The 26,497-nt window shown below is 44.6% G+C and overlaps 1 protein-coding gene across 1 annotated transcript in view; it reads right to left on the bottom strand.

Annotated features, from left to right (window-relative positions):
* Positions 1-26,497, bottom strand: part of LOC126195752 (neuropilin and tolloid-like protein 2) — a gene marked incomplete at its 3' end in the record, with an annotated part of 1,334,530 nt that overhangs the window by 506,220 nt on the left and 801,813 nt on the right. The window contains exon 5 of the mRNA XM_049934379.1: positions 3,497-3,612. Within this exon, the coding sequence (XP_049790336.1) occupies positions 3,497-3,612 (116 nt within the window). The remainder of the gene's footprint in view (positions 1-3,496; positions 3,613-26,497) is intronic.

Here is a 26,497-nt window from a genome sequence, read left to right as displayed (position 1 = left end):
TTGTGGCACAACTTGACTAGAAGAAGGGATCGGTTGGTAGGACATGTTCTGAGGCATCAAGGGATCACCAATTTAGTATTGGAGGACAGCGTGGAGGATAAAAACCGTAGTTGCTTTCCAAGATATGGCTACACTAAGCAGATTCAGAAGGATATTGGCTGCAGTAGGTACTGGGAGATGAAGCAGCTTGCACAGAATAGAGTAGCATGGAGAGCTGCATGAAACCAGTGTCAGGACAGAAGACCACAACAACAACTGTAACCTGGAACAGCGATTCCTTAAGAGGGCTCCGCGGAACCTTGGTGTTCCGTGGGAAAGTCAGGAATGTTCCTCAAAATTGCATTTATCATTGAATCGTTCGAATATTTTACTTTGTTAAATAATTCCACAGGTACGAAAATAATTTTTTAAATAGCGTAAGAATGTGTTGAGAAGAACCCACGATCGCAGTTTGCCACGATTCAGCCCCAGTGTTCGGCGTCTTATTCGTATGACGACAACAGTTGATGAATCATTCGAGTGTGACCCAGTGAAAGTAAGATTAATAATTGAACTATGTACGTAGTTTTGTGAGTGTACCGTTTGTATTATTAAAATTGGGAGCGACTACCTGTTCTTTTACGCTTGCGCAACTACTTACCTTTCCCCTCCGTCCACTGTGCCACACCAGCCTCAAAAATACCTACGAATGTGGAGGCCCCGTGGACAGAGGTTACACAAATGAAGAGTACGCCGATATGGACTTCACGTATGAGGAAGCTAATGGTACTGCCCTTCATGCTGCGGGATTGTATAAAGAAGCTTTTCCTCTCCGCAGGCAGCCCCAACAGATGTACATTTAGCCGGTTACATCAGCGCCTTAGGGAAACTGGGAGTTTCGGCCACCATGTAAGAGAAGATCGACCCAGATCCACAACACCCACTGTTGAGAGCTTTTTAGCTAGTTTTGACCTGTGCTTCCCAGGTGTGAATTATTGACCATTGCTTGTTAAACACCCTGTATATTAATGAATGTACCTCCCTAGTGCATTTCCTTAAGGGGTGATGTAATGAAGATTTTGGTCCTAAAAATCGATTCTTCAAAAATATTATTTTCTTGATTTACAAAGTTTAATCTATGTTGTGTGTGAATTTTATCGTGATAGCTGATTTAGAAATTCCTTTGAAGTGTTAAACTAATCAACCCTGCACTGTTGGCCACTCCCACCTTTTCCGAAATTTGGGAAAAGTCAGTGAAATTTTTGTCAGTGTGAAGGCTATTTTCTTTCGATATCTTTGGCTGACACCTATATCACTGGCTGACATCTATATCATTCCCTGAAACCCTTCTTGCATGTGGTTTATTTACCTTTTGACAATACTAACATATATTAGTAGGTCGAAAGTTGAATTTGCAAACCTTGACGTGGAAGTCAAGATTTATGCATAATGCGTGGTGCAAAAACTGTGTTTAGGAAAAGGAGGTTTCATGGAAATCGGTTTACCAACAAAAAAGAGGAAGCAGCTCGAAATGAAGAAAGTAAGCTCTCAACTTCAGCATCGAAACTTGGGACAGGGGGATTGTACAGGTGAGTGAATGATGCTGGTATAGATTCCATTGGATTCAGACGTATTGATTTGGAGCTTCTCTGCCAGGCTATTAAGTTTTGATGTTCATGTGTTACCTGTAAAAATACGGAATGCATGATTGTTGCTGAAGTAAGAAGAGTGGGAATTGCTTGTGATTTTAATTTGGACTAGATGCTCACAAAGGACATTCTGTGGACTTGATGTATTCAAAATAGATGTCTATGATACAGTTTGATGTTACAATAACGGAAATAATGACAGAATTGAAGTGCTGAAGGGAGTTGGTATAGATCCTGTATATGTTACAATAACGGAAATAATGACAGAGTTGAAGTGCTGAAGGGAGTTGGTATAGAGCCTGGTTGGTATAGATCAACGAGCCCAGGGTCAAGAATGCTAACAGATCAGTGTCTTACCTGCAAATACAACTCGAAGAGGAGAGAAATCTGGAGGATGAGTATCAGTATGGAGGATTTTAAATTTGAGGTAAGGTTATTACATGTAGAAGTATGAGAAGAAAATTTTTGAACCTCATTTTCTCTGTTTTACATTATTTTTACGTTATTAGAAGCATTTCCTCAAAATGTGTATGCGCTAATGCTATGAAATTTTCAGGATCTGTTCGCAATGGGTTGCTGTCTCCATGGAACGAAAAAATACGTGATCCTGCAATTACATTCCGATTTTTAGATGACTGTATGTAGAAAAAAAGTTAATTTTTGATGTTCAAAACTAAAAAAATCTGTTAATGACAAATTTTGTACCGTAAATTAATAACTGTAGTTCAGTGCTGTTATAACCTACTCAGGACACACAATAAAATTTACAGATTAATTGCATGATTAGAATTTGAGTTATGGCTTTTTATAAAAAAGCAATAAAAAAATTAAAAATTCGAATTGATTGGCCACCCCATGGAGTGCTGTGTGCACAACGACCATATATGTTAAATTAAAAGGAATGTGAGCGTTGGCCGTAATATTGATGGTTTATTGATAGCAAAATCGATTTTCAATCACATAGTGATCATCTTCAGTGCTGTGGTGTACAAATTAAACTCATGGGAACTAGTATCAAGTTATTATTAATAACCAAAACTGAGAAAGGATCGTTTCTCAGTTTTGGTTACTGATAATAACTTGATAGCAGTGCCTATGGCCGGCCGGAGTGGCCGTGCGGTTCTACGCGCTACAGTCTGGAACCGGGCGACCGCTACGGTGGCAGGTTCGAATCCTGCCTCGGGCATGCTTGTGTATGATGTCCTTAGGTTAGTTAGGTTTATTTAGTACTAAGTTCTACGCGACTGATGACCTCAGAAGTTAAGTCGCATAGTGCTCAGAGCCATTTGAACCATTTGAACCAGTGCCTATGAGTTTAATTTGTACACCACAGCACTGAAGATGATCACTATGTGATTGAAAATCGATTCTGCTATCAATAAACCATCAATATTATGGCCAACGCAGACCTTCCTTTTAAAATTCATCCTGCATATTCTATTATAAAAATGTTCAAATGTGTGTGAAATCTTATGGGACTCAACTGCTAAGGTCATCAGTCCCTAAGCTTACACACTACTTAACCTAAATTATCCTAAGGACAAACACACACACCCATGCCCGAAGGAGGACTCGAACCTCCGCCGGGACCAGCCGCGCTGTCCATGGCTGCAGCACCTCAGACCCCTCGGCTAATCCCACGCGGCCCTTAACAGCATCTCAGGCCTTACACAACAGAGCAGAAGTTATCCAGGAAACGATGGTTTAGGCGTTACATGATAGAGCAGGTGTTCATATTTACAGAGCCACCACGTGGCACACACACCATCAAAAACACGACAGGTCGCCGACCGGCGAGGCACTTGCGAGCCGCCTACGTTCAGCTGCCTGCCGGTGCTCGTCGCTGGAGCTGGCAGCGCGGTACTCACCTTGCACTCCTCCTTCTCCTCGTCCCAGAGGAAGCGGCAGTTGATGCGGTTGTTGCAGCGCAGCGTCCGCGAGATGCACGTGTCGTCCTGGCAGTCGAACTCGTCATCCAGGCAGGCTGCAACACAGGTACAGGAACGTCAGGCAAACTGCAGCCTAACGGGGGAGAGTAGCGACACACCGAAACCACAGAATGGTCCGGGAAAGAGAGAACGAAATCAAAGAGGTACAGGCCTGAGGGGCAGTGTAAACTCACTGGGGTGGCCTACACGTAGGGTTGTAATGGGAATACGCTAAGTCAAAAGCAAGCAATTGCAGGTTTAATATGATACACGAGTACTTGTACAACAGACATGAGTAATCTGTATGAGCTGTCATTCGTAAAGAGACCACGTTCCGAAATCCGAATCCATCTACACAGCATGCGAGTGGTAGAAATTGCATGTTTCTTCGTGTCTATGGGACTGAACAGAATAAAACGTTGCTGTTACATCAACCTTGCGCTACAGAGAAGGGTGTGGGGAGGGGGCGGGGGCTACTTCGTGCCCAACTCTTCAAAATATCGTAATTTAGTCTGGTACTTTGTACACTCCTGGAAATGGAAAAAAGAACACATTGACACCGGTGTGTCAGACCCACCATACTTGCTCCGGACACTGCGAGAGGGCTGTACAAGCAATGATCACACGCACGGCACAGCGGACACACCAGGAACCGCGGTGTTGGCCGTCGAATGGCGCTAGCTGCGCAGCATTTGTGCACCGCCGCCGTCAGTGTCAGCCAGTTTGCCGTGGCATACGGAGCTCCATCGCAGTCTTTAACACTGGTAGCATGCCGCGACAGCGTGGACGTGAACCGTATGTGCAGTTGACGGACTTTGAGCGAGGGCGTATAGTGGGCATGCGGGAGGCCGGATGGACGTACCGCCGAATTGCTCAACACGTGGGGCGTGAGGTCTCCACAGTACATCGATGTTGTCGCCAGTGGTCGGCGGAAGGTGCACGTGCCCGTCGACCTGGGACCGGACCGCAGCGACGCACGGATGCACGCCAAGACCGTAGGATCCTACGCAGTGCCGTAGGGGACCGCACCGCCACTTCCCAGCAAATTAGGGACACTGTTGCTCCTGGGGTATCGGCGAGGACCATTCGCAACCGTCTCCATGAAGCTGGGCTACGGTCCCGCACACCGTTAGGCCGTCTTCCGCTCACGCCCCAACATCGTGCAGCCCGCCTCCAGTGGTGTCGCGACAGGCGTGAATGGAGGGACGAATGGAGACGTGTCGTCTTCAGCGATGAGAGTCGCTTCTGCCTTGGTGCCAATGATGGTCGTATGCGTGTTTGGCGCCGTGCAGGTGAGCGCCACAATCAGGACTGCATACGACCGAGGCACACAGGGCCAACACCCGGCATCATAGTGTGGGGAGCGATCTCCTACACTGGCCGTACACCACTGGTGATCGTCGATGGGACACTGAATAGTGCACGGTACATCCAAACCGTCATCGAACCCATCGTTCTACCATTCCTAGACCGGCAAGGGAACTTGCTGTTCCAACAGGACAATGCACGTCCGCATGTATCCCGTGCCACCCAACGTGCTCTAGAAGGTGTAAGTCAACTACCCTGGCCAGCAAGATCTCCGGATCTGTCCCCCATTGAGCATGTTTGGGACTGGATGAAGCGTCGTCTCACGCGGTCTGCACGTCCAGCACGAACGCTGGTCCAACTGAGGCGCCAGGTGGAAATGGCATGGCAAGCCGTTCCACAGGACTACATCCAGCATCTCTACGATCGTCTCCATGAGAGAATAGCAGCCTGCATTGCTGCGAAAGGTGGATATACACTGTACTAGTGCCGACATTGTGCATGCTCTGTTGCCTGTGTCTATGTGCCTGTGGTTCTGTCAGTGTGATAATGTGATGTATCTGACCCCAGGAATGTGTCAATAAAGTTTCCCCTTCCTGGGACAATGAATTCACGGTGTTCTTATTTCAATTTCCAGGAGTGTATTTTAAATTTTTGGAAAATATATTTATTGTTTTCAATGATTTCTTACTTCAGGTTCCATAACATTTTCTCAGTAAAACTTAACTCCAAAATTTAAGTCTTTGTAATGGGTATAATTAATTTTTCGCAATAAATGCCGTACTCATATTTTCAGGACCCTCCTTATGCATTCGCATAACTTTAAAACATTTATTGTTTTTAATGATTTCTGACATCAAATTCCTTAATATTTTCTCAGCAAAACTTAACTCCAAAATTTCAGTCTTTGTAATGAGTGTGATTAATTTTTCGCAACAAATGCCGTACTCATATTTTTAGGGTCAGGACCCTCCTTATGCATCCGCATAACTTTAAAAGATACGTTCTGAATGAAAACCTATGAAAGTTAAAGAAATTTGTAGTTTTTAAATTTATTGGAATTTTAGCAAAGTACCCCTCAACTCGATGTAAAAATTACGGAAAATGCCTTGATGTAGCTGAAAGACATTTTCAGGTTATATACCCTACTTGAAATCAGTACCTATATAAAAAGTATGTTGTTAAAATTGTATTGTATTGTATTGTAAGCAACTGGGGACCTAGAAACGATGGAGAGGCTTCGTCCCCCATAGCCCTCAGTGGTTCACAGCCCCACAACAGGCTACAGCAGTCCACTCACCCCACCGCCGCCCCACACCGAACCCAGGGTTATTGTGTGGTTCGCAGGTGGACACCCCCGGGAATGTCTCACACCAGACGACTGTAACCCCAATGATTGCGTGATGGAGTAATTATGATGTACGCGTACGTGGAGAAAGTGATTGCGCAGCAATTGCCGACATAGTGTAACTGAGGCCGAATAAGGGGAACCAGCCCGCATTCGCCGAGGCAGATAGAAAACAACCGTAAAAACCATCCACAGGCTGGCCGGCACACCGGACCTCGACACTAATCCACCGGGCCGATTCGTGTCGGGAACCGGCACGCCTTCTCGCGCGGGAAGCAGTGCGTTAGACCGCGCGGGAAGCAGTGCGTTACACCGCACGGCTTACCGGGCGGGCGTTGTTAGTAATAGTTAAGCACATTCAATGAAATCTGCTTTTTTTTCTTTAGGCTCTTTGGTTCTCGGCGCAAAGTAACGCCCTCCCTTCGTATTACGGATTATGAAAAATGCATTGGTATTGCTAGGGTTAACAGTACAAGGCCAGGGGCAGATTCAACAGGGGGTGCCGGCCGGTGTGGCCGTGCGGTTCTGGGCGCTTCAGTCTGGAACCGCGTGACCGCTACGGTCACAGGTTCGAATCCTGCCTCGGGCATGGATGTGTGTGATGTCCTTAGGTTTGTTAGGTTCAAGTAGTTCTAAGTTCTAGGGGACTGATGACCACAGATGTTAAGTCCCATAGTGCTCAGAGCCATTTGAACCATTTAGCCAACAGGGGGTGGGGGTAATAGGGACCACGACCAGCCATCCTCCCCCTCCCTCCTCCCCCTAACCACAACCTACGCAAAATATGACTTCACAAATGTAAGACGTGTATATTTCTATTGTCTATTGTCAAACCACAATTTATGTTCAAATCGAATGTGTGTGAAATCTTATGGGACTTAACTGCTAAGGTAATCAGTCCCTAAGCTTACACACTACTTAACCTAAATTATCTTAAGGAGAAACACACACGCACCCATGCCCGAGGGAGGACTCGAACCTCCGCTGGGACCAGCCGCACAGTCCATGACTGCAGCGCCTAAGACCGCTCGGCTAATCCTGCGCGGCCACAATTTATGAAAGATGTTTATATTTTATTAATAGCATTAAGTAGGAATAATTAATATGTTCATGTTGGAAGTAATTGTGGTAGCAGGGAATGTCTACACCAAAGTATTGTTGGCAGGAGAGACCCCAAAAAAAATGGCTCTGAGCACTATGGGACTTAACATCTGAGGTCATCAGTTCGATAGACTTAGAACTACTTAAACCTAACTAACCTAAGGACATCACACATATCCATGCCCAAGGCAGGATTCGAACCTGCGACCTTAGCGGTCTCGCGGTTCCAGACTGAAGCGCCTAGAGCCCGTTGGCCACAACGGCCAGCTGGTAGAGTAACAAAAGAGATATAAAGGAGACGGGAAGGTTTCAACAAACAGGGTTCATATTTTTACCAGGTTTTTATTACGTCGCTTTCTTCTCTGTCTCGCATTTCGGTACAAATTATGCACGTGTCTTTGTACTAACTTTCTGATGAGCTAGAGACTGGAAATTTTAAATATAGCTCAGAACTGGATGACAATGCAATATTAAACTGAAAGACAACTAAGGCTTAGGGCTCGGTTCCTTTCACCTTTGTTAACTGAATAATAAGTAGAGAGGCATTATCACCATCTCAATTATCTAGTGACCCATCACAGCATTTAAATTAATGTATAGCATGGAACAGAGATTGTTTTCTGCTAGGTTTCATAGTTGAGGCGGGCAATTGATAATTACAGTCCTTATTCTGATCGGTCAGTGTGCATGACACATGCTTCTACCGTGCAGCGCGACGGACGCACGGCAAGGGCAGTGCCGTGTGGTGCCCGCGATTATCAGCTGCTGGGCAGGTACTTCCCAGCTCGCCCGGGCGGTCAGAAAAGCGGGGACCGCTGAGTGAACACGGGCGGAATCCGCCGCATTTCACGTTTGACCGTCTTATCCCTTGAGAGATCAGGTGAGCGACCTGAGCCTTGCTGTACGCTATAGGACGTATCGTTCATTTCGGGTGGTTGGGGCCATTCACGAGATCAGGATGTTGTGCGCGACACTCTGGAGACAGCTTAAGGCATCGTTTTGGGCCATACCGCACTGGAGTCTCAGTGCAAGTCTGCTGGCAGAGACGCCAGTCAGAAGCATGGGACGTAACGGAGCCCCCCGCACCTGGCATCTACCTTAGTCTGTCAGTTCTGTCGCCAGAGCGGCCGCTAGGAGGTTCTGCCAGCTGCCTAGTCAGCCTGGAGGCGCTTCCAGTGGAACACACGGCGGCCTACGGCCGCACCCTCACTAGGACGCTCGGAGACCTGCCGAGCGCTACCTGCCACTCACCCGTACCTCGTTTTATCCGCCCATGTGAGCGCTATGGATAGTTTTTACACGGGATCTTTTATCTGCGAGATTCAGATGAGATCAGCAATTTGGGACACTCCAGCTTAGGATTATTCGTAACACGAACTGGAAAAAAAGTGTTGGGAATTACGGGCATTATAAATGAAGCTTAGTTCGAAGAACAAGCCATACTACACTGAAGCGCCAAAGAAACTGGTACAGGCATGCCTATTCAAATAAGGAAATATGTAAAGAGGCAGAATACGGCGCTGCGGTCGGCAGCGCCTGTATAAGACAAGTGTCTGCCGCAGTTGTTAGATCTGCTACTGTTGCTACAATGGCAGGTTATCAACATTTAAGAGAGTTTGAACGTGGTGTTATAGTTTGCCCACGAGCGATGGAACACAGCATCTCCGAGGTAGCGATGAAGTGGGGATTTTACCGTACGACCATTTCAGGAGTGTACTGTGAACATCAGGAATCCGGTAAAACATCAAACCTCCAACATCGCTGCGGCCGGAAAAAGAACCAGCAAGAACGGGACCAACGAAGACTGCAGAGAATCGTTCAGCGTGACAGTAGTGTAGCCCTTCCGCAAATTGCTGCAGATTTCAATGCTGGGCCGTCAACAAGTGTCAGCGTGCGAACCATTCAACGAAACATCGGCGATGTAGGCTTTCGGAGCCGAAGGCTCACTTGCGTACCGTTGATGATTGCATGACACAAAGCTTTACGCCTTTTTTTGGACCGTCAACACCGACATTAGACTGTTGATGACTGATGGTGCCTTTTCGGACGAGTCTCCTTTTAATGAACCCATGGACCCTGCAGTCAGCAGTCGACTGTTCCAGCTGGTGGAGGCTCTGTAATGGCGTGGGGCGTGTGCAGGTGGAGTGATGTGGGACCACTGATATGTCTAGATACGACTCTGACAGGTGTTACGTACGTAAGCATCCTGTCTGATCACCTGCATCCATTCATGTCCATTGTGCATTCCGACGGACTTAGGAAATTCCAGCAGCACAATACGACCCCCCAGACATCCAGGATTGCTACAGAATGGCTCCAGGAACACTCTTCTGCGTTTAAACTATCCAGATGGCTGCCGACCTTCCAAGACATGAACATCACTGACAAGGGGAGGCCGCCAATTGTGAAATTCAGATTCGATTCATACTGCGCATAATAAAAGCTCATGGCCAGAGGTGTAATGTGGCAAAGCACCAAGATGCACTTCTCAGCCGTTGTCGAGAAAATCGACAGTTAAAAGAAACCGTTGCGGTGAAATACTCTCTACGATTAGTAATTTTCTACAGCGTGGTGGTGCAGCGGTAAGCGCTCGGGTTCGTAATCCGAAGGTCGCCGGATCGAATCTCGCTCCATGCAACTTTTTTTTTTTTGTATTTGTTTTATATATATATATATATATATATATATATATATATATATATATATATAATTCCCGGCAATCAGTTGCAACAATTATGCATATAATAAGTTGTTGAAAGTCGTTTGTCTTGGAAAAACTGGCGACTTCAAACATCATTATGTTTTCCGCAAACAAAGTTGTATTTCACAAATGTTATTAATTGTCTTCATAATGTTAACCACGTATATTTAACGGAAGACGTAGAAACGAATACGTATAGCGTAAGTCAAACGTTCGAATTAGAATAGAGACCCCACGAACACAAAGTTGCTGTGGCAGGTATGAAATATAAACTCCGTTACTCGCTCGTTACACTTGAAGGACAGATGTTGAATGGGCCGAAACGAGCCGCCCCATAACAGCGTAGTTGCCTGCTAACTTCGAAAGAAGGTAGATGCGGTCCCTAGCGCAACTTATAACATCGTCGAAAATCAGTGCGGACGGGACAGCTTTGGTACACCCTGTTAAACAAACGGAAAAATGGAGGCGGTACCATTGGAGAGCGATCCGCCTTCACCAACATGCATAAGCAATTCATTAACATATATATATATATATATATATATATATATATATATATATATATATATATATATATTGCAAAAAACTAATAATAAAAAAATATTGCATGGTTCGAGATTCGATTCGGCGACCTTCGGATTACGAACCCCAGCGCTTACCGCTGCGCTATGACGCTGTAGAGAAATCATTAATCGTAGAGAGTATTTCACCGCAACGGTTTCTTTTAACTGTCGATTTTCTCGACAATGGCTGAGAAGTGCATCTTGGTGCTTTGCCACATTACACCTCTGGGCATGAGCTTTTATTATGCGCAGTATGAATCGAATCTGAATTTCACAATTGGCGGCCTCCCCTTGTGAGTATATCTGGAAGGCCTTACAAGAGATCTCCACCCCCTCTTACTTTAAGGATTTCAGGACAGCCCGCACCCCTCCAGCACAACTTCAGACATTAGTCAAGTCCATGCCACGTCGTGTTGTCACACCAATATTCAAGGAAGGTAGTAGTAGTAATCCACTAAATTACAGGCCCATATCGTTAACTTCGATATGCAGCAGGATTTTGGAACATATATTGTGTTCAAACATTACGAATTACCTCGAAGAAAACTGTCTATTGACAAACAATCAACACGGGTTTAGAAAACATAGTTCCTGTGAAACACAACTAGCTCTTTATTCACATGAAGTGTTGACTGCTGTTGACAAGGGATTTCAGGTCGATTCAGTATTTCTGGAATATCGTCTCAGTTATGTGACAGGATTTGTGATTTCCTGTCAGAGAGGTAGTAATTGACGGAAATCCATCGAGTAAAACAAAACTGATTTCTGGCGTTCCACAAGGTAGTATTATATTCCTTTTGCTATTCCTTATCTATATAAACGATTTGGGAGACAATATGAGCAGCCGTCTTAGGTTGTTTGCAGATGACGCTGACGATTATCGAGTAATAAAGTCATCAGAAGATCAAAACAAATTGCAAAATGATTTAGAAAAGATATCTGAATGGTGCGAAAGTTGGCAGTTGACCCTAAATAATGAAAAGTGTGAGGTCATCCACATGAGTTAAATTTCGGTTACATGATAAATCAGTCTAATCTAAAAGCCGTAAATTCAACTAAATACCTAGGTATTACAATTACGAACAACTTAAATTGGAAGGGACACACAGAAAATGTTGTGGGGTAGGCTAACCAAAGACTGCGTTTTATTGGCAGGACACTTAGAAAATGTAACAGACCTACCTACACTACGCTTGTCCGTCCTCTTTTAGAACACTGCTGCGCGGTGTGGGATCCTTACCAGATAGGACTGACGGAGTACATCGAAAAAGTTCAAAGAAGGGCAGCACGTTTTTTATTATCGCGAAATATGGGAGAGAGTGTCACAGAAACGATATGGGATTTGGGCTGGATATCATTAAAAGAAAGGCTTTTTTCGCTGCGACGGAAGCTTCTCACGAAATTCCAATCACCAACTTTCTCCTCCGAATGCGAAAATATTTTGTTGGCACCGATCCACATAGGGAGGAACGATCACCACGATAAAATAAGGGAAATCAGAGCTCGTACGGAAAGATATAGGTGTTCGTTCTTTGCGCGCTATACGAGATTCGAATAATAGAGAGTTGTGAAGGTGGTTCGATGAACCCTCTGCCAGGCACCTAAATGTGATTTGCAGCGTATCCATGTAGTTGTGTTGCAGCACTTCTGCATGCTCGCAGAAGCCCTACACAATATTAGACTGGTGTACCAGTTTCTTTCGCTCTTCAGTGTACAATCACGTTCTACTTACAATAACGCCCTGATTGGATGGAGATCGTGGAAATTATCAATCCTCAATTTCCTGACAGTCTGTTCCTCATGCTCCACTCCAAACACAAGAGCTTTACACCACGGAGAAATCAAGTTTACTATCCGGGCTACGTTAGTTTTAGTCGAAACCTACTTCCAGAGCAAAATAACCAGGCTACGTCTCCTGCTGCAACAAGTGATGTTAATGGACCAGATACATCAGACAATCTAGAATCATTTTAAGGAAATAGGTATGTAGACAAAGGAGAAAGGTTTCGGACATCTTGTCTAAAAAATTTATAGATTTAATTTCAGTTTATAATAACGTACTTTTCAAATAAAAACTGAGAAGCACTTCTATGTGGACTATATAGTTACAACTCAAACTGTAAATATCACTGCAAACAACAAGTAATTAGCGACCGAGTACACAGGTCTCAAAAATATTTTCCTGTGGTGGGATTACTTTCCTTAATACAATGACCGTTTCCGTCAGTTAATCTCTGGAGATCTCCACTACCTCGTCAAATGAACAAAATGACCTTCCCAGGATACCGGAAAATTTAGAACTGTAATTTCTTGATTCATTATATAGCGTGACAACCTGTCAATGTCACAATCAGCAATGAAGGGCTGTGCCCAAAAATTCTTTGTCTGTATTCTCTTTTTATTTCGAACTTGCACACAAAGCTTGTTGCTCTTTTACTGAGCGGGGACTGAAGGCATTCCCCTGGAGTTTTCTCCTGGCGTCTCGTTCTGCCAGCAGACCTTCCGTGACGTCCCAGTGCGGCAGGGCCCTTAAGGTATCGCTTTGGGGAGGAGAACACTGTCTGTCTGTTGCGCGGAGAAATTTTTGTGCGGATTGCTGGTGCCAAACCAGCATGAGAGAATAAAGCCGGGCAGTACGCTTCTGACGTGGGAAGATGTTTCCGCGCGCAGAAAATATGGCAGCGAAATAGGAGGATCACTGTTGATGTCAGAACAGGTTGTGCGTATGTGCATAGCTTTCGGCGGAATGTTACCGTACTGGGAGAATACTATATGCCCTGTCTAGGAGGGTGTTCTGGTGCGGTTTTATAATGATGTCACTACATATGTTTGACATTGCGTCAGTCGTTGAGGACGATTTGAAAGTATAACTGTTACCGGTTTCGACAGATCTACACTGTCATCATCAGATCTTGTAACATTACGCTTTTTACAACAGTGAAATTCACATAGTGACGTTGCGTCATATAGTGATAAAAAAGGTACAGAGCATCAGCATATTTTTTGCAAGTTTCAACACAGGATTATGCAGCCAACCGGTTGCAAATAACTGTTTGGTACACTGACCTACGTTCCTACACCTACAAATGGTGTCTTTATTAAAATGAAATTTTGAAGAACCCTATAAAATAATACATAGAAAATTAAGTGTGACAAAGAACACATTAACCAAGGTGACAACTGTCCTGCTGACAATTGATTTCTTGCAATGTAATTGTACGTAAGGAGCGTTTGTACTTCATGACAATTGTAATCTTGATCAATCTGTTTTCTTTTGTCATACTTAATTTTCTATGTATTATTTTATAGGGTTCTTCAAAATTTCTTTCTGAAGAAGACACCCTTAGTAGGTGTCGAAACCCAGGTCAAGGACCCAAACAGTCATTTGGAATCGGTTGGCTGTATAATCCTATGCTGGCGCATGCTTTTATTATAGGTCGACACAACATCACTATGTGACTGTTACTGTTGAGAAAAGCACGTACATCTGATAATTTTATAAGATGTGGTGATGTCAGCGTAGACCTGTCGAAACCAGTAATAGTAACAAAAAGAATTACTAGCGATTCTGGCAGCCCTTGTATGTCACCTAATGTACGTTATGCTGCACTAGTAGCTAGAGGTTCACCTTCTCTGTCAGTTCAATGTACAATGGTCACACCGCTTTTACATTGTCATTATATTACATGTGTTAGTTTATGTTCGACCATGCCCTTCAAATTTAAGAACTTTGCCTACCGTCCTGGTCATGAACGACTGTGAAATCTGATTCGTAGTTTCCATTGTCTTTAATCATTTTGTCCAATATTTTTATCTTTATTTTCATGTATTTCATATTGTAACAGAATAAGTCTGAGAAGAAAAATTATTCATTTCAGTAGCTAATTCTTCCTAATAATTTACGAATTTATTAATTTTCTTGTGAGTTGAGGCTTCGTTCGGAGAACAAGAACCTTATACCAAAATTCGCAATTAAAAATTTCTGGTGCCTCACAGTATGATCTTTAGCTTTGTCAACTCCATTTCGTGACTATTATTGGTGTTGAGCCTTAAGCGTGGTTCTGCAACAAGGAGGAGATCCCGACTCAAGTATTCTAGTAATGTAAACTGAACTGTTACCTCTTGCTACTCTTTAACCACCGTGGGGATATTGTATAAATTAGCGACGCCTTCCAGGATCATTCCGGTAGATTCATTCTGTTAGTCAGATAAATAGCGTTCGCATTTTAGTGTTTCATGTCAGTGAGAGATTGGGAACTAATTAGACTCGCGGTACCCTTAAGATGCCGGTGGGATATATACACTCCTGGAAATGGAAAAAAGAACACATTGACACCGGTGTGTCAGACCCACCATACTTGCTCCGGACACTGCGAGAGGGCTGTACAAGCAATGATCACACGCACGGCACAGCGGACACACCAGGAACAGCGGTGTTGGCCGTCGAATGGCGCTAGCTGCGCAGCATTTGTGCACCGCCGCCGTCAGTGTCAGCCAGTTTGCCGTGGCATACGGAGCTCCATCGCAGTCTTTAACACTGGTAGCATGCCGCGACAGCGTGGACGTGAACCGTATGTGCAGCTGACGGACTTTGAGCGAGGGCGAATAGTGGGCATGCGGGAGGCCGGGTGGACGTACCGCCGAATTGCTCAACACGTGGGGCGTGAGGTCTCCACAGTACATCGATGTTGTCGCCAGTGGTCGGCGGAAGGTGCACGTGCCCGTCGACCTGGGACCGGACCGCAGCGACGCACGGATGCACGCCAAGACCGTAGGATCCTACGCAGTGCCGTAGGGGACCGCACCGCCACTTCCCAGCAAATTAGGGACACTGTTGCCCCTGGGGTATCGGTGAGGACCATTCGCAACCGTCTCCATGAAGCTGGGCTACGGTCCCGCACACCGTTAGGCCGTCTTCCGCTCACGCCCCAACATCGTGCAGCCCGCCTCCAGTGGTGTCGCGACAGGCGTGAATGGAGGGACGAATGGAGACGTGTCGTCTTCAGCGATGAGAGTCGCTTCTGCCTTGGTGCCAATGATGGTCGTATGCGTGTTTGGCGCCGTGCAGGTGAGCGCCACAATCAGGACTGCATACGACCGAGGGACACAGGGCCAACACCCGGCATCATGGTGTGGGGAGCGATCTCCTACACTGGCCGTACACCACTGGTGATCGTCGAGGGGACACTGAATAGTGCACGGTACATCCAAACCGTCATCGAACCCATCGTTCTACCATTCCTAGCCCGGCAAGGGAACTTGCTGTTTCAACAGGACAATGCACGTCCGCATGTATCCCGTGCCACCCAACGTGCTCTAGAAGGTATAAGTCAACTACCCTGGCCAGCAAGATCTCCGGATCTGTCCCCCATTGAGCATGTTTGGGACTGGATGAAGCGTCGTCTCACGCGGTCTGCACGTCCAGCACGAACGCTGGTCCAACTGTTGCCTGTGTCTATGTGCCTGTGGTTCTGTCAGTGTGGTCATGTGATGTATGTGACCCCAGGAATGTGTCAATAAAGTTTCCCCTTCCTGGGACAATGAATTCACGGTGTTCTTATTTCAATTTCCAGGAGTGTATATACTTTCTTCTCAGGTGTTTATTTTATGTTTGAGTTCTGTGGTTTCTGTACCACATGTGTTGTTTAATTAATGGAAGTGACAGCGGTGTTGTGAACTTTTAGCGGGTTTTTTGGTCGATGTATAGGTGTGTGTGAACAGTGGAGGTGTCTGGAGGAATTATGTTCAATGAAGGTGCCGTCTTGCTCTGAGATGCTTGTTTGAAATCTCAATATTAACTATTTATAGGGCGAGAGTCGTTAAAGAAAAGCAAGAAATTGTGGACTCTTTTAACATGGAGCACCATCATGTTATAAACAGCGATTAACCTCCAGACAAGGCAGCTGATTTTTCCGCAGAACAATCAAATTCAGATCAAAGTAACAGGCCAAGTTCATCGCATCTAGTGACGCCTGTGGTTGAGGATGACACGGTGGTCGGTCGGTACCGTTAGGCCTTCATGGCCTGTTCGGGTGGGGTTTAGTTTTTAATTTTTTAAACTGCCATTTCGTTGTTCTGTGCAGACTTATACGAGTAGATCAAATTACGACAGAGAAAAAAATTACTGTGTTTAAATTTTTGGAAGATGAAGCGATGAGGAAGAAATGATTACCGAGAAGACCCTGATGGTAACTGTATGTCTGCAGCTGCTTCTTTGAGAACGTTAGCTTCCTTACACTCACATGGCACTAAATTAGCTGTTAAGTGTTTACTGCTAATAACAAAACTCAGTCCAGCTGTAATATTCAGTTCTGTTTTCTGCTGCAAAACTTTCAGTAAGCTGCCTGCTGAAAAGTAACAAATTTCGTATAGGTCTACCCAGTAAGAGAAACATAAATTAAGAGTAGCTACCGAGTAAGCATAGCGCCTATACACTAGGCTACCTGGAGCCACCTGATGTTCAAAATCCATCATAGTAATTCAGTGCATAACACTCTGAGCTAGAACTGCTGCTGATCATACAAAAATGGGCTAACTACTTTTCCTCAAAATTATTGATAGGGTTCCACAAAATGAAAAAAAAAATGCATAAATGGATGAATAAAAAAAGTCGATGAAAAGAACTTTTTTCAAGGATTTATAGTCTGTCAGCAGATAAAAATATAAAATATCTTTGATACAAGCGTACCCTACCAGTTCTTTGAGCAAGATGTGTTAATTCCTGGATCTGAATTTCGGATACATATAAATGCCTCACATTTCTTTTGTAAGTACACAATTAAACTGATTGAAAATATCTGTGTGGTTGTGTCTTTGCTATTTTGCTGCATGTAAGTCGCAATGTTCTAGCTTTTTTCATCCGTCAGTTTTTGTGTATGAATTAAGTAACATTGAAACACATAGATGCAAAACCTCACTGATATTCCATACGAAACTCTACCTCTCAAAATAGCTCATAATTAAGCAGGGTAGACAAACGTTTCTGACAGCTATATAAACCCAGTATCTGTAGAATTGCATTAATTTCTTTTGTAAAAAATTTTTTAGTTTCTTTATAGACACAATAACATGTTTATGCCACAGTCATAACCGGTTTCGGCCATACAATGACCATCTTCAAATGCTAAAGGCAAACAAGTTGGACTACGCATGAACCTCTGTTCAGTGTATGCCGCCTTTAGTATATGAAGATGGTCACTGTATGGCCGAAACCGGTTACTGCCAGGGTTCTGTGTGTGTGTGTCTTCCCCACGTTTGACATTGGAATTGCTATCTGTCTTTGAATTGGGAGTCTTACTGTGTTCTTAGCGCAAGCAGTAACTTTGTATATGTAGAGCATTCATAATACTGACACTACAGGAAAAGGAGCTCTTCATCATTCATCGGAAGCTCTTGCGGTGTTCGGATAGATCTGTTAAGAAGTATAAAAGCCTTGCTTAAAGTACCTGGCTGTGCAGTTCCCATTACATATTCATTTTCATTTACTGGTAGGCTAATCTACTTTCAGAAGGATGATAATCTAGAAGATCAGATTTGGGATGAAATGACAGGATACTTATTAAGTGACCCCTCCAGTAACCACGTCTGTAGCCTACTTCAGTTCCATTGCCATTCCCAGATTATCCTACCTAATTCTAAAGGAAGAGAGCAGACGTGAAGGACCAGAGGAGAAAAAGTTGAGGCTTGAAAAAAAAGTAGCAGCACTATTACAGTATAGTCTATGTATTTAAAATGACGTTTTCAGCTTCAGATAAAATTATTTCGTGTAGGCAAATTGTTCTAGTTACAGCAGTTAAATTTTTATTCATAAGCAGTTATTTTATGTATTACAACAACTGAAAATACTGACAAGTTTAGTTAGCTTACGGACGCTCGACGTTGTGTGTGTACCTGAAGAGATTATTATCAAATGAATATGCTACACACATCTCAGATTCGCGCACTTCGGGCCATGAAAATGCTTCATGCGGCTGAAGACAGCTAGTCACTACCGTAATAAGGAAAGGTGGATAAGAAAGGTTCTTTCAATCTTCAAGAATTGTCAAAAGGCAAAGTCGTGCACACTAAAAACACAGGCGCCACTCCACCCAATTGGGCCAAAAAAATTGAGAGGAGCTGCTGATCCGACTTAATGCGACTCCTTCCCAAAGCACAAAGTGGATTTAACTACATATTCTTAGTAGTCGAATTAACATCTAAATTCGTGGCACTGACGCCGCTGAAGAAAGCGACAGTATTGAAAGTGAGAAAGTCTCTTTGTAAAGATATCCTGACACAGGTAGGACATGTCGAAAGAATATTAAAGGACATTCGATTGGTACAAGCACACTTCGAAGAACAGGAAGATCAAATCTGTGTTTGTAAGTATGTACCATCCGAGCTCCACCCCGAGTGAGCGCTTAATAAAAGTCCTGGGAAATCTGTGTAGGTTATATTGTGTCTTTCGCACAATATAACCTACACAGATTTCCCAGGACTTTTATTAAGCGCTCACTCGGGGTGGAGCTCGGATGGTACATACTTACAAACACAGATTTGATCTTCCTGTTCTTCGAAGTGTGCTTGTACCAATCGAATGTCCTTTAATATTCTTTCGACATGTCCTACCTGTGTCAGGATATCTTTACAAAGACACGACACATGGGACATGTAGTTCGCGAGACATACAAGACACCCTCTGTGCAATAGCAGGAAACAAAAGAAAAATCAAGGCAGACAAACACGCGGTAAAGAGAGAACTTACAACTGGTGAGAAAGTCTTGGTGAAGGGCGATAGACTCTCGAAGAAGCACAGAGAATTCTGTCGTAAGCTATTTCCCACGTATTCCGGGCCGGTGCGTCTCGTGGGTCACACGAATGCCCTTGAATTGGAACGCTTACGCACAGGAAAGTCGATTGCCGTGCATCACATCTGCCATGTAAAGAAATTCGTAGAACAAACTGTCAATACCTGTTCTATATAGTAGGTTAAGTCGTTTGTCCGTCAAGTATTAAGTGTAATTTATCATTAATTTCAATTCAATTTATGAAAGGGGAATAAGAATAAGCAAGAGAGAAACAAGGTTTAGGAAGATATGGAGCTGAAGAATTTTCTAAGGCTCTAAATGTTTAATATTAAAACTAAAGTGACTGCCTCTGAAAAAGAGTCTTGACGCTTGCAGCCGCCATCTAACAAGACTTATACGAGCGATGCAGTATTTACAGGGTGTTTCAAAAATGACCGGTATATTAGAAACGGCAATAAAAACTAAACGAGCAGCGATAGAAATACACCGTTTGTTGCAATATGCTTGGGACAACAGTACATTTTCAGGCGGACAAACTTTCGAAATTACAGTAGTTACAATTTTCAACAACAGATGGCGCTGCAAGTGATGTGAAAGATATAGAAGACAACGCAGTCTGTGGGTGCGCCATTCTGTACGTCGTCTTTCTGCTGTAAGCGTGTGCTGTTCACAACGTGCAAGTGTGCTGTAGACAACATGGTTTATTCCTTAGAACAGAGGATTTTTTTGGTGTTGGAATTCCACCGCCTAGAACACAGTGTTGTTGCAACAAGACGAAGTTTTCAACGGAGGTTTAATGTAACCAAAGGACCGAAAAGCGATACAATAAAGGATCTGTTTGAAAAATTTCAACGGACTGGGAACGTGACGGATGAACGTGCTGGAAAGGTAGGGCGACCGCGTACGGCAACCACAGAGGGCAACGCGCAGCTAGTGCAGCAGGTGATCCAACAGCGGCCTCGGGTTTCCGTTCGCCGTGTTGCAGCTGCGGTCCAAATGACGCCAACGTCCACGTATCGTCTCAAGCGCCAGAGTTTACACCTCTATCCATACAAAATTCAAACGCGGCAACCCCTCAGCGCCGCTACCATTGCTGCACGAGAGACTTTCGCTAACGATATAGTGCTCAGGATTGATGACGGCGATGTGCACGTGGGCAGCATTTGGTTTACTGACGAAGCTTATTTTTACCTGGACAGCTTCGTCAATAAACAGAACTGGCGCATATGGGGAACCGAAAAGCCCCATGTTGCAGTCCCATCGTCCCTGCATCCTCAAAAAGTACTGGTCTGGGCCGCCATTTCTTCCCAAGGAATCATTGGCCCATTTTTCAGATCCGAAACGTTTACTGCATCACGCTATCTAGACATTCTTCGTGAATTTGTGGCGGTACAAACTGCCTTAGACGACACTGCGAACACCTCGTGGTTTATGCAAGATGGTGCCCGGCCACATCGCACGGCCGACGTCTTTAATTTACTGAATGAATATTTCGATGATCGTGTGATTGCTTTGGGCTATCCGAAACATACAGGAGGCGGCGTGGATTGGCCTCCCTATTCGCCAGACATGAACCCCTGTGACTTCTTTCTGTGGGGACACGTGAAAGACCAGGTGTACCGCCAGAATCCACAAACATTTGAACAGCTGAAGCAGTACATCTCATCTGCATGTGAAGCCATTCCGCCAGTCACGTTGTCAAAGGTTTCGGGTAATTTCATTCAGAGACTACGCCATATTATTGCTACGCATGGTGGATATGTGGAAAATATCGTACTATAGAGTTTCCCAGACCGCAGCGCCATCTGTTGTTGAAAATTGTAACTACTGTAATTTCGAAAGTTTGTCTGCCTGAAAATGTACTGTTGTCCCAAGCATATTGCAACAAACGGTGTATTTCTATCGCTGCTCGTTTAGTTTTTATTGCCGTTTCAAATATACCGGTCATTTTTGAAACACCCTGTATTTACAGTATTAATAACAACAGTACATACAGTTAGAAATCCTGAGTAGTTATGCACAGTAAGCGATGCAGTTCCTTGCAGAAAAACGTAAGTGTCCTTCATTTTTCTACTGAGATACAGGTCATTGCCACTTAATCTCTTTCCTTGTTCTGTCATTTTCACTGTCGAGGACGACAAAGAAAGCACATTTTCGGATGTGGTGGCGATTTTATGTTGAAGAGGTGGGCTTACCGCAGTGCGCAGTAGGGTGTTTTTTTGGGGATTATGGCAGCTCAGTTTTTCTATTACGATTATGGCTATTCAACGCAGGATGACTGAGCGTCATGAAGGATTTGGACACGATAGCTTATCAGGAAAAAATCGATTTTTTAATTATTTTATTCATTTTACAATCGATACCTAACCGTTCTGTACATTTTTCAGGCAATACACACATAAAAAAAAAAATTTGCATCACCTCGGTTCCGTGAGTTCCGGAACTTGTACAGACAATTGGAATAGACATAAACATAAACGTAATTTTCGCCCTTCTTATTGCTCGTGAAAACCACACGTTGCATATTCTACCACCATACAGCGAGACCTTCAGAGGTGGTGGTCCAGATTACTGTCCCTCTAGTAGCACGTCCGCTTCCATTGATGCATGCCTGTATTCGTCGTTGCATACCATCCACAAGTTGATCAAGGCACTGTTGGTCCAGACTATCCCACTCATCAGCGGCGATTGGGCGTAGATCCCTCACAGTGGTTTGTGGGTCACGTCGTACATAAACAGCCCTTTTCAATCTATCCCAGGCATGTTCGATAGGGTCCATGTCCAGACAACATGCTAGCCACTCTAGTCGATCGATGTCGCTATCCTGAAGAAAGTCATTCACAAGGTGTGCACGATGGGGGCGCGAATTGTCGTCCATGAAGGCGAATGCCACGCCAATATGCTGCTGATATGATTGCACTATCGGTCGGAGGATGGCATTCACGGATAGTACAGCCGTTATGGCGCTTTCCATGACCACTAGCGACGTACGTCGCCCCACATAATGCCACCCTAAAACAGCAAGAACCTCACCTTGCTGGAGTCGCTGGACAGTGTGTCTAAGGCGTTCAGCCTGTCTTGATTGCCTCCAAACACGTCTCCGACGATTGTCTGGTTGACGGCATATGCGACACTCATCGGCGAAGAGAACGTGATGCCAATCCTGTGCGGTCCATTCTGTATGTTCTTGGGCCCATCTTTAGCACGCTGCATGGTGTCGTGATGCAAAGATGGATCTCGCCATGCACATCGGTAGTGAATACATCGCTTAGGTTGACTCGGAGACGCCTGGACACTTCCCTTGTTGAGAGCCCTTCCTGGCACAAAGTAACTATGCGGACGCGATCGAACTGCGGTATTGACCGTCTAGGCATGGTTGAACTACAGACAACACGAGCCGTGTACCTCCTTCCTGGTGGAATGACTGGAACTGATCGGCTGTCGGACCCCCTCCGTCTAATAGGCGCTGATCATGCGTGGTGGTTTACATCTTTGGGTAGGTTTAGTGACATTTCTGAACAGTAAAATTGACTGTATCAGTGATAGAATATCCACAGTCAACGTCTATTTTCAAGAGTTATAGGAACCGGGGTGATGCAAAACTGTTTTTAATGTGCGTATATGAAGTGGAGGTACACGGGAACGTGTAATAATACTGCAGCATATCCAATGTGAAGGAAGGAAGAAGAGGAGAGAAAAAAGATAAGCAAACGAAAAAATAAACAAACATTATGTTTGGTGAAGGTACTGAGCCGTGTGGCTCAATCAGCGATAATCCCGCCACCGGTATGGGTCATCTTTACGGCGATGTACGCAGAGGGCGCGGGCCGATCGGGAGCGAGAGGAGAACCTGAGAAAGAGGGAGTGATTTTGCTTCGGTACGCCGAGCAGTAACGGCTTTCTGGGAACTATGGCGGGCACTTAAGGTCCTGTGTCAGCCAGCAAGCAGGGCACGTCTAAAAGGGGCTGTTTTTGTCCCAGGTGACGGCGCCGTGGCAACTATCGCCGGCGTGGAAAGAGGCGTTACTGGGAAGTCTTGTTGCTTTTTCCGCTTGCTTCATGTCTCCTGGCATCGGGATCTGCGGAGGCTGGCTTCGACGAACAAGAAAGATGGTAAGGGCCTTTCTTGTCCTGTAAATTGTGGTCGGAATCCAGTACTGGGTTCTGTACGGTTGACTGTATTTCCTTGGGCGGCCGTCGCTACCCCTACTGACTCTGGCCTTCAATGTGTTGATTTTAAATGGTTTAATACGTAATGCTTTAAATTGTATGTGGTGTGATCATTAACATTTACGAGGGCCTGGAGTGCTGAGACATTCTGTTGTAGATCCCTACTGTCAAAGTTTAACCGCCACTGGAGCAGTTTGCTGGTCCTTGTTCAAGTACCGCCTGGTTATTGTATTTATATCACACCACGGAGTCGCTGTTGATATATATATATATATATATATATATATATATATATATATATAAAATATTGCCCTTGATATATTTATCTCTGAGTTGTAATAACATTACTGTTACGTTTCTGTTTGAACTAATAGTGTGTCTGAGAGACACGTGTATAATTTTGAAATCAGTAGTTTCCTAATTCTTACAGTTATTGATAGGCCTGTTGTTATTGTGTGTTTAATAGCCTGAAACGGATTCTTTTGATGGTGGTACTAGAATTCCTTCAATGAGAGTAGATCGATATTGTAATTAATTTCATGTATTAATTTTACTGATGATGTGCTGTAATGAGTTATTGTGTTTCTAGTTACTTAAGGCGGATGCCAGTCTCTTGTAGATACCCACTAGTTATGGGATTTTCTCGTGCCCATTTGTGACCGTTGCTCTTCCCATCCGGGGGTCCATTTCGAGCCCGTATTGAAACAGCTGAGCGGGCTCGCGTCCGTTTTCTGAGCGTAGTTGTTGAATCTCATGAGCTTCTTTGCTGACATGAAATTTTACATTTTATATGCTAAATTATGTGGTGCCTACCATTTAAGTAACCTGTTGTATTCCATGGTATCTGATTGTTGCCTGAACTCTGAATTATTTTAGTAATAACAATCACTGTCGTAATGAAAGAGTACGTTAGTTAAATTTTAGTAAATTGTTCTTCAGCTTGATTACAATCTAGGGTATATAAAATTTAACCCATTTCAGTAAATGTGTAATAGGCCACAAGTGCAGCGTTTTAACGAATGTTCAAAACTGAAGTAATTTATTTTCACCTGATTGGTAATTTTAAGGATGTGTGGTAGTTTTAAACATGTGATGATTTTATTTGCCAAGTTCTCTTGTTTAAAGGTACCAAATAAAATGTTCGGTGCAACTGTCGATGGTGCTTGCCTGTGTGTCACTTTGGTCCAGTCCTACCACGCTACAGCCTATTGTGCTGAGTTTGTGTTGTTACGTAAAAGGTGGAATTACATGTTGTCTCGACTTTTCAAGTACGACTGCAAACGCTCTAGCATAAGCCACTAAGGATAAGTCAAAAGTAATCGTTATGACCAATACGCAAACAATAACCGTAGTTCACGGGAGAACAGGCATGCAGACACTAAGTGAGAACATTCAGAAGAGCCAGAAAACGAAACTACCTTCAGTTTAGATTCTACTAACTGCATGATAATTAGGTGCAACACTTCAGCACATGACCGAGCGAGGTGGCGCAGTGGTTAGCACAGTGGACTCGCATTCGGGAGGACGACGGTTCAATCCCACGTCTGGCCATCCTGATTTAGGTTTTCCGTGATTTCCCTAAATCGTTCCAGGCAAATGCCGGGATTGTTCCTTTGAAAGGGCACGGCCGACTTCCTCCCCCATCCCTCCCTAATCCTATGAGACCGATAACCTCGCTGTTTGGTCTCTTCTCCCAAACAGCCAACCAACCAACCAACTTCAGCACATGTATCCTGTTCATCTTACGGCGCTGTTCCTATATCTCCATTCCCTTGCACCGCTGAATGAACCAAAGAATGAGTGAGAGGACGCTTTATTGTATAATAGTGACAAGACTATGATTTTTTTGATAACTTTTAATTTAGCGTAAGTTTGTAAACAGAAGATTTTGTGAATTGATATCTTGATGTGGCCACTTAAACTATAACTCGTAAGACTGAGACGAGATTGTGAGTTTGCACAGGGAGTCTGGAAGGGGGAGAAGTTCACGGTCTGGCGTTGTGTGACTCGCGGCCGAATGGAAAGAGGAAAGGCAAGTGGAAGGTCAACAGCAATCGGCACGTGTGCTGAGAGCGCGTGTACCTGGAAAGCGAGGACGGGCCTCGGACCCTTGTTGGGGCGCTTCCTTTGTGAGCAGAGTCACAAGGGGACAGATCACAGCGGTAAAGGGAAGGTGCACTTCAGTGCCTTGGAAACACTTGTAACCTGTTTGCGGACACATGTAACACCCCAGGAACAAGCAGAAAAACGAACCGTCAAAGTTCCGCCCGTTGACACACAGAACTCTGTAACAACTTTCTCACCAACGCCGACACTTGGCAAGCGTGAGCAAATTCACTATCAGTTATGAATAAGAGCAAGATTCATCCGCCCTACTCTACTCTCACATCTAAGTCCCAAGGTGTCACTAAGACACACTAGACAGAGAAGAAACCCAAGAAGGAAGAGAGAAGAAAATAGGAGGGGCAAGAAAAGAAGCAGACGATAGAAGCCATAAGAGAAGACACAAGATGCAAGATAACTTGGGCGCGAGAACATAAAAACAGAGTTCACCCACCTACTTCCATAAAATCCAGATTAGTTTGCTGACAATGTCAGTCCAATAGTCAGGTATCTCAAAGGCACGCCTTTTACCAACAAAAAGCTGCGTCCGCTCTAAAGTGCTCTGCCTGTCCCAGGCGACAGCAGTTGCAGCCGAGCTGCTGGGCCGCGTGAGGGCTGAGCCATTGTCACATACTCACGACCAAGAGGGCGACGCAGCAACGCCCCAGTGACGCCGAGAAGGCAAAGTGGAGGTGCTGACCGAAGCGCCAAAACGCCCAGAACACTCACCATCGTCACACCGAGGACTACAAAGTGTCATAGCGCCTCATCTGAGACGAGCGAAATCAGCGACGGCAGCGGCCACCGCCAGTCTCCAAGTGAAAGTGGTAACGTGAACTAGTTCGGGATTTGCTCCCAAAACTG

The sequence above is a fragment of the Schistocerca nitens genome, chromosome 7 (genome assembly GCF_023898315.1).
Source record: "Schistocerca nitens isolate TAMUIC-IGC-003100 chromosome 7, iqSchNite1.1, whole genome shotgun sequence".
Classification (NCBI taxonomy): domain Eukaryota; kingdom Metazoa; phylum Arthropoda; class Insecta; order Orthoptera; family Acrididae; genus Schistocerca; species Schistocerca nitens.
Note: the sequence above shows the minus strand (reverse complement) of the source record. Positions and strands in the feature narration are given on the sequence as shown.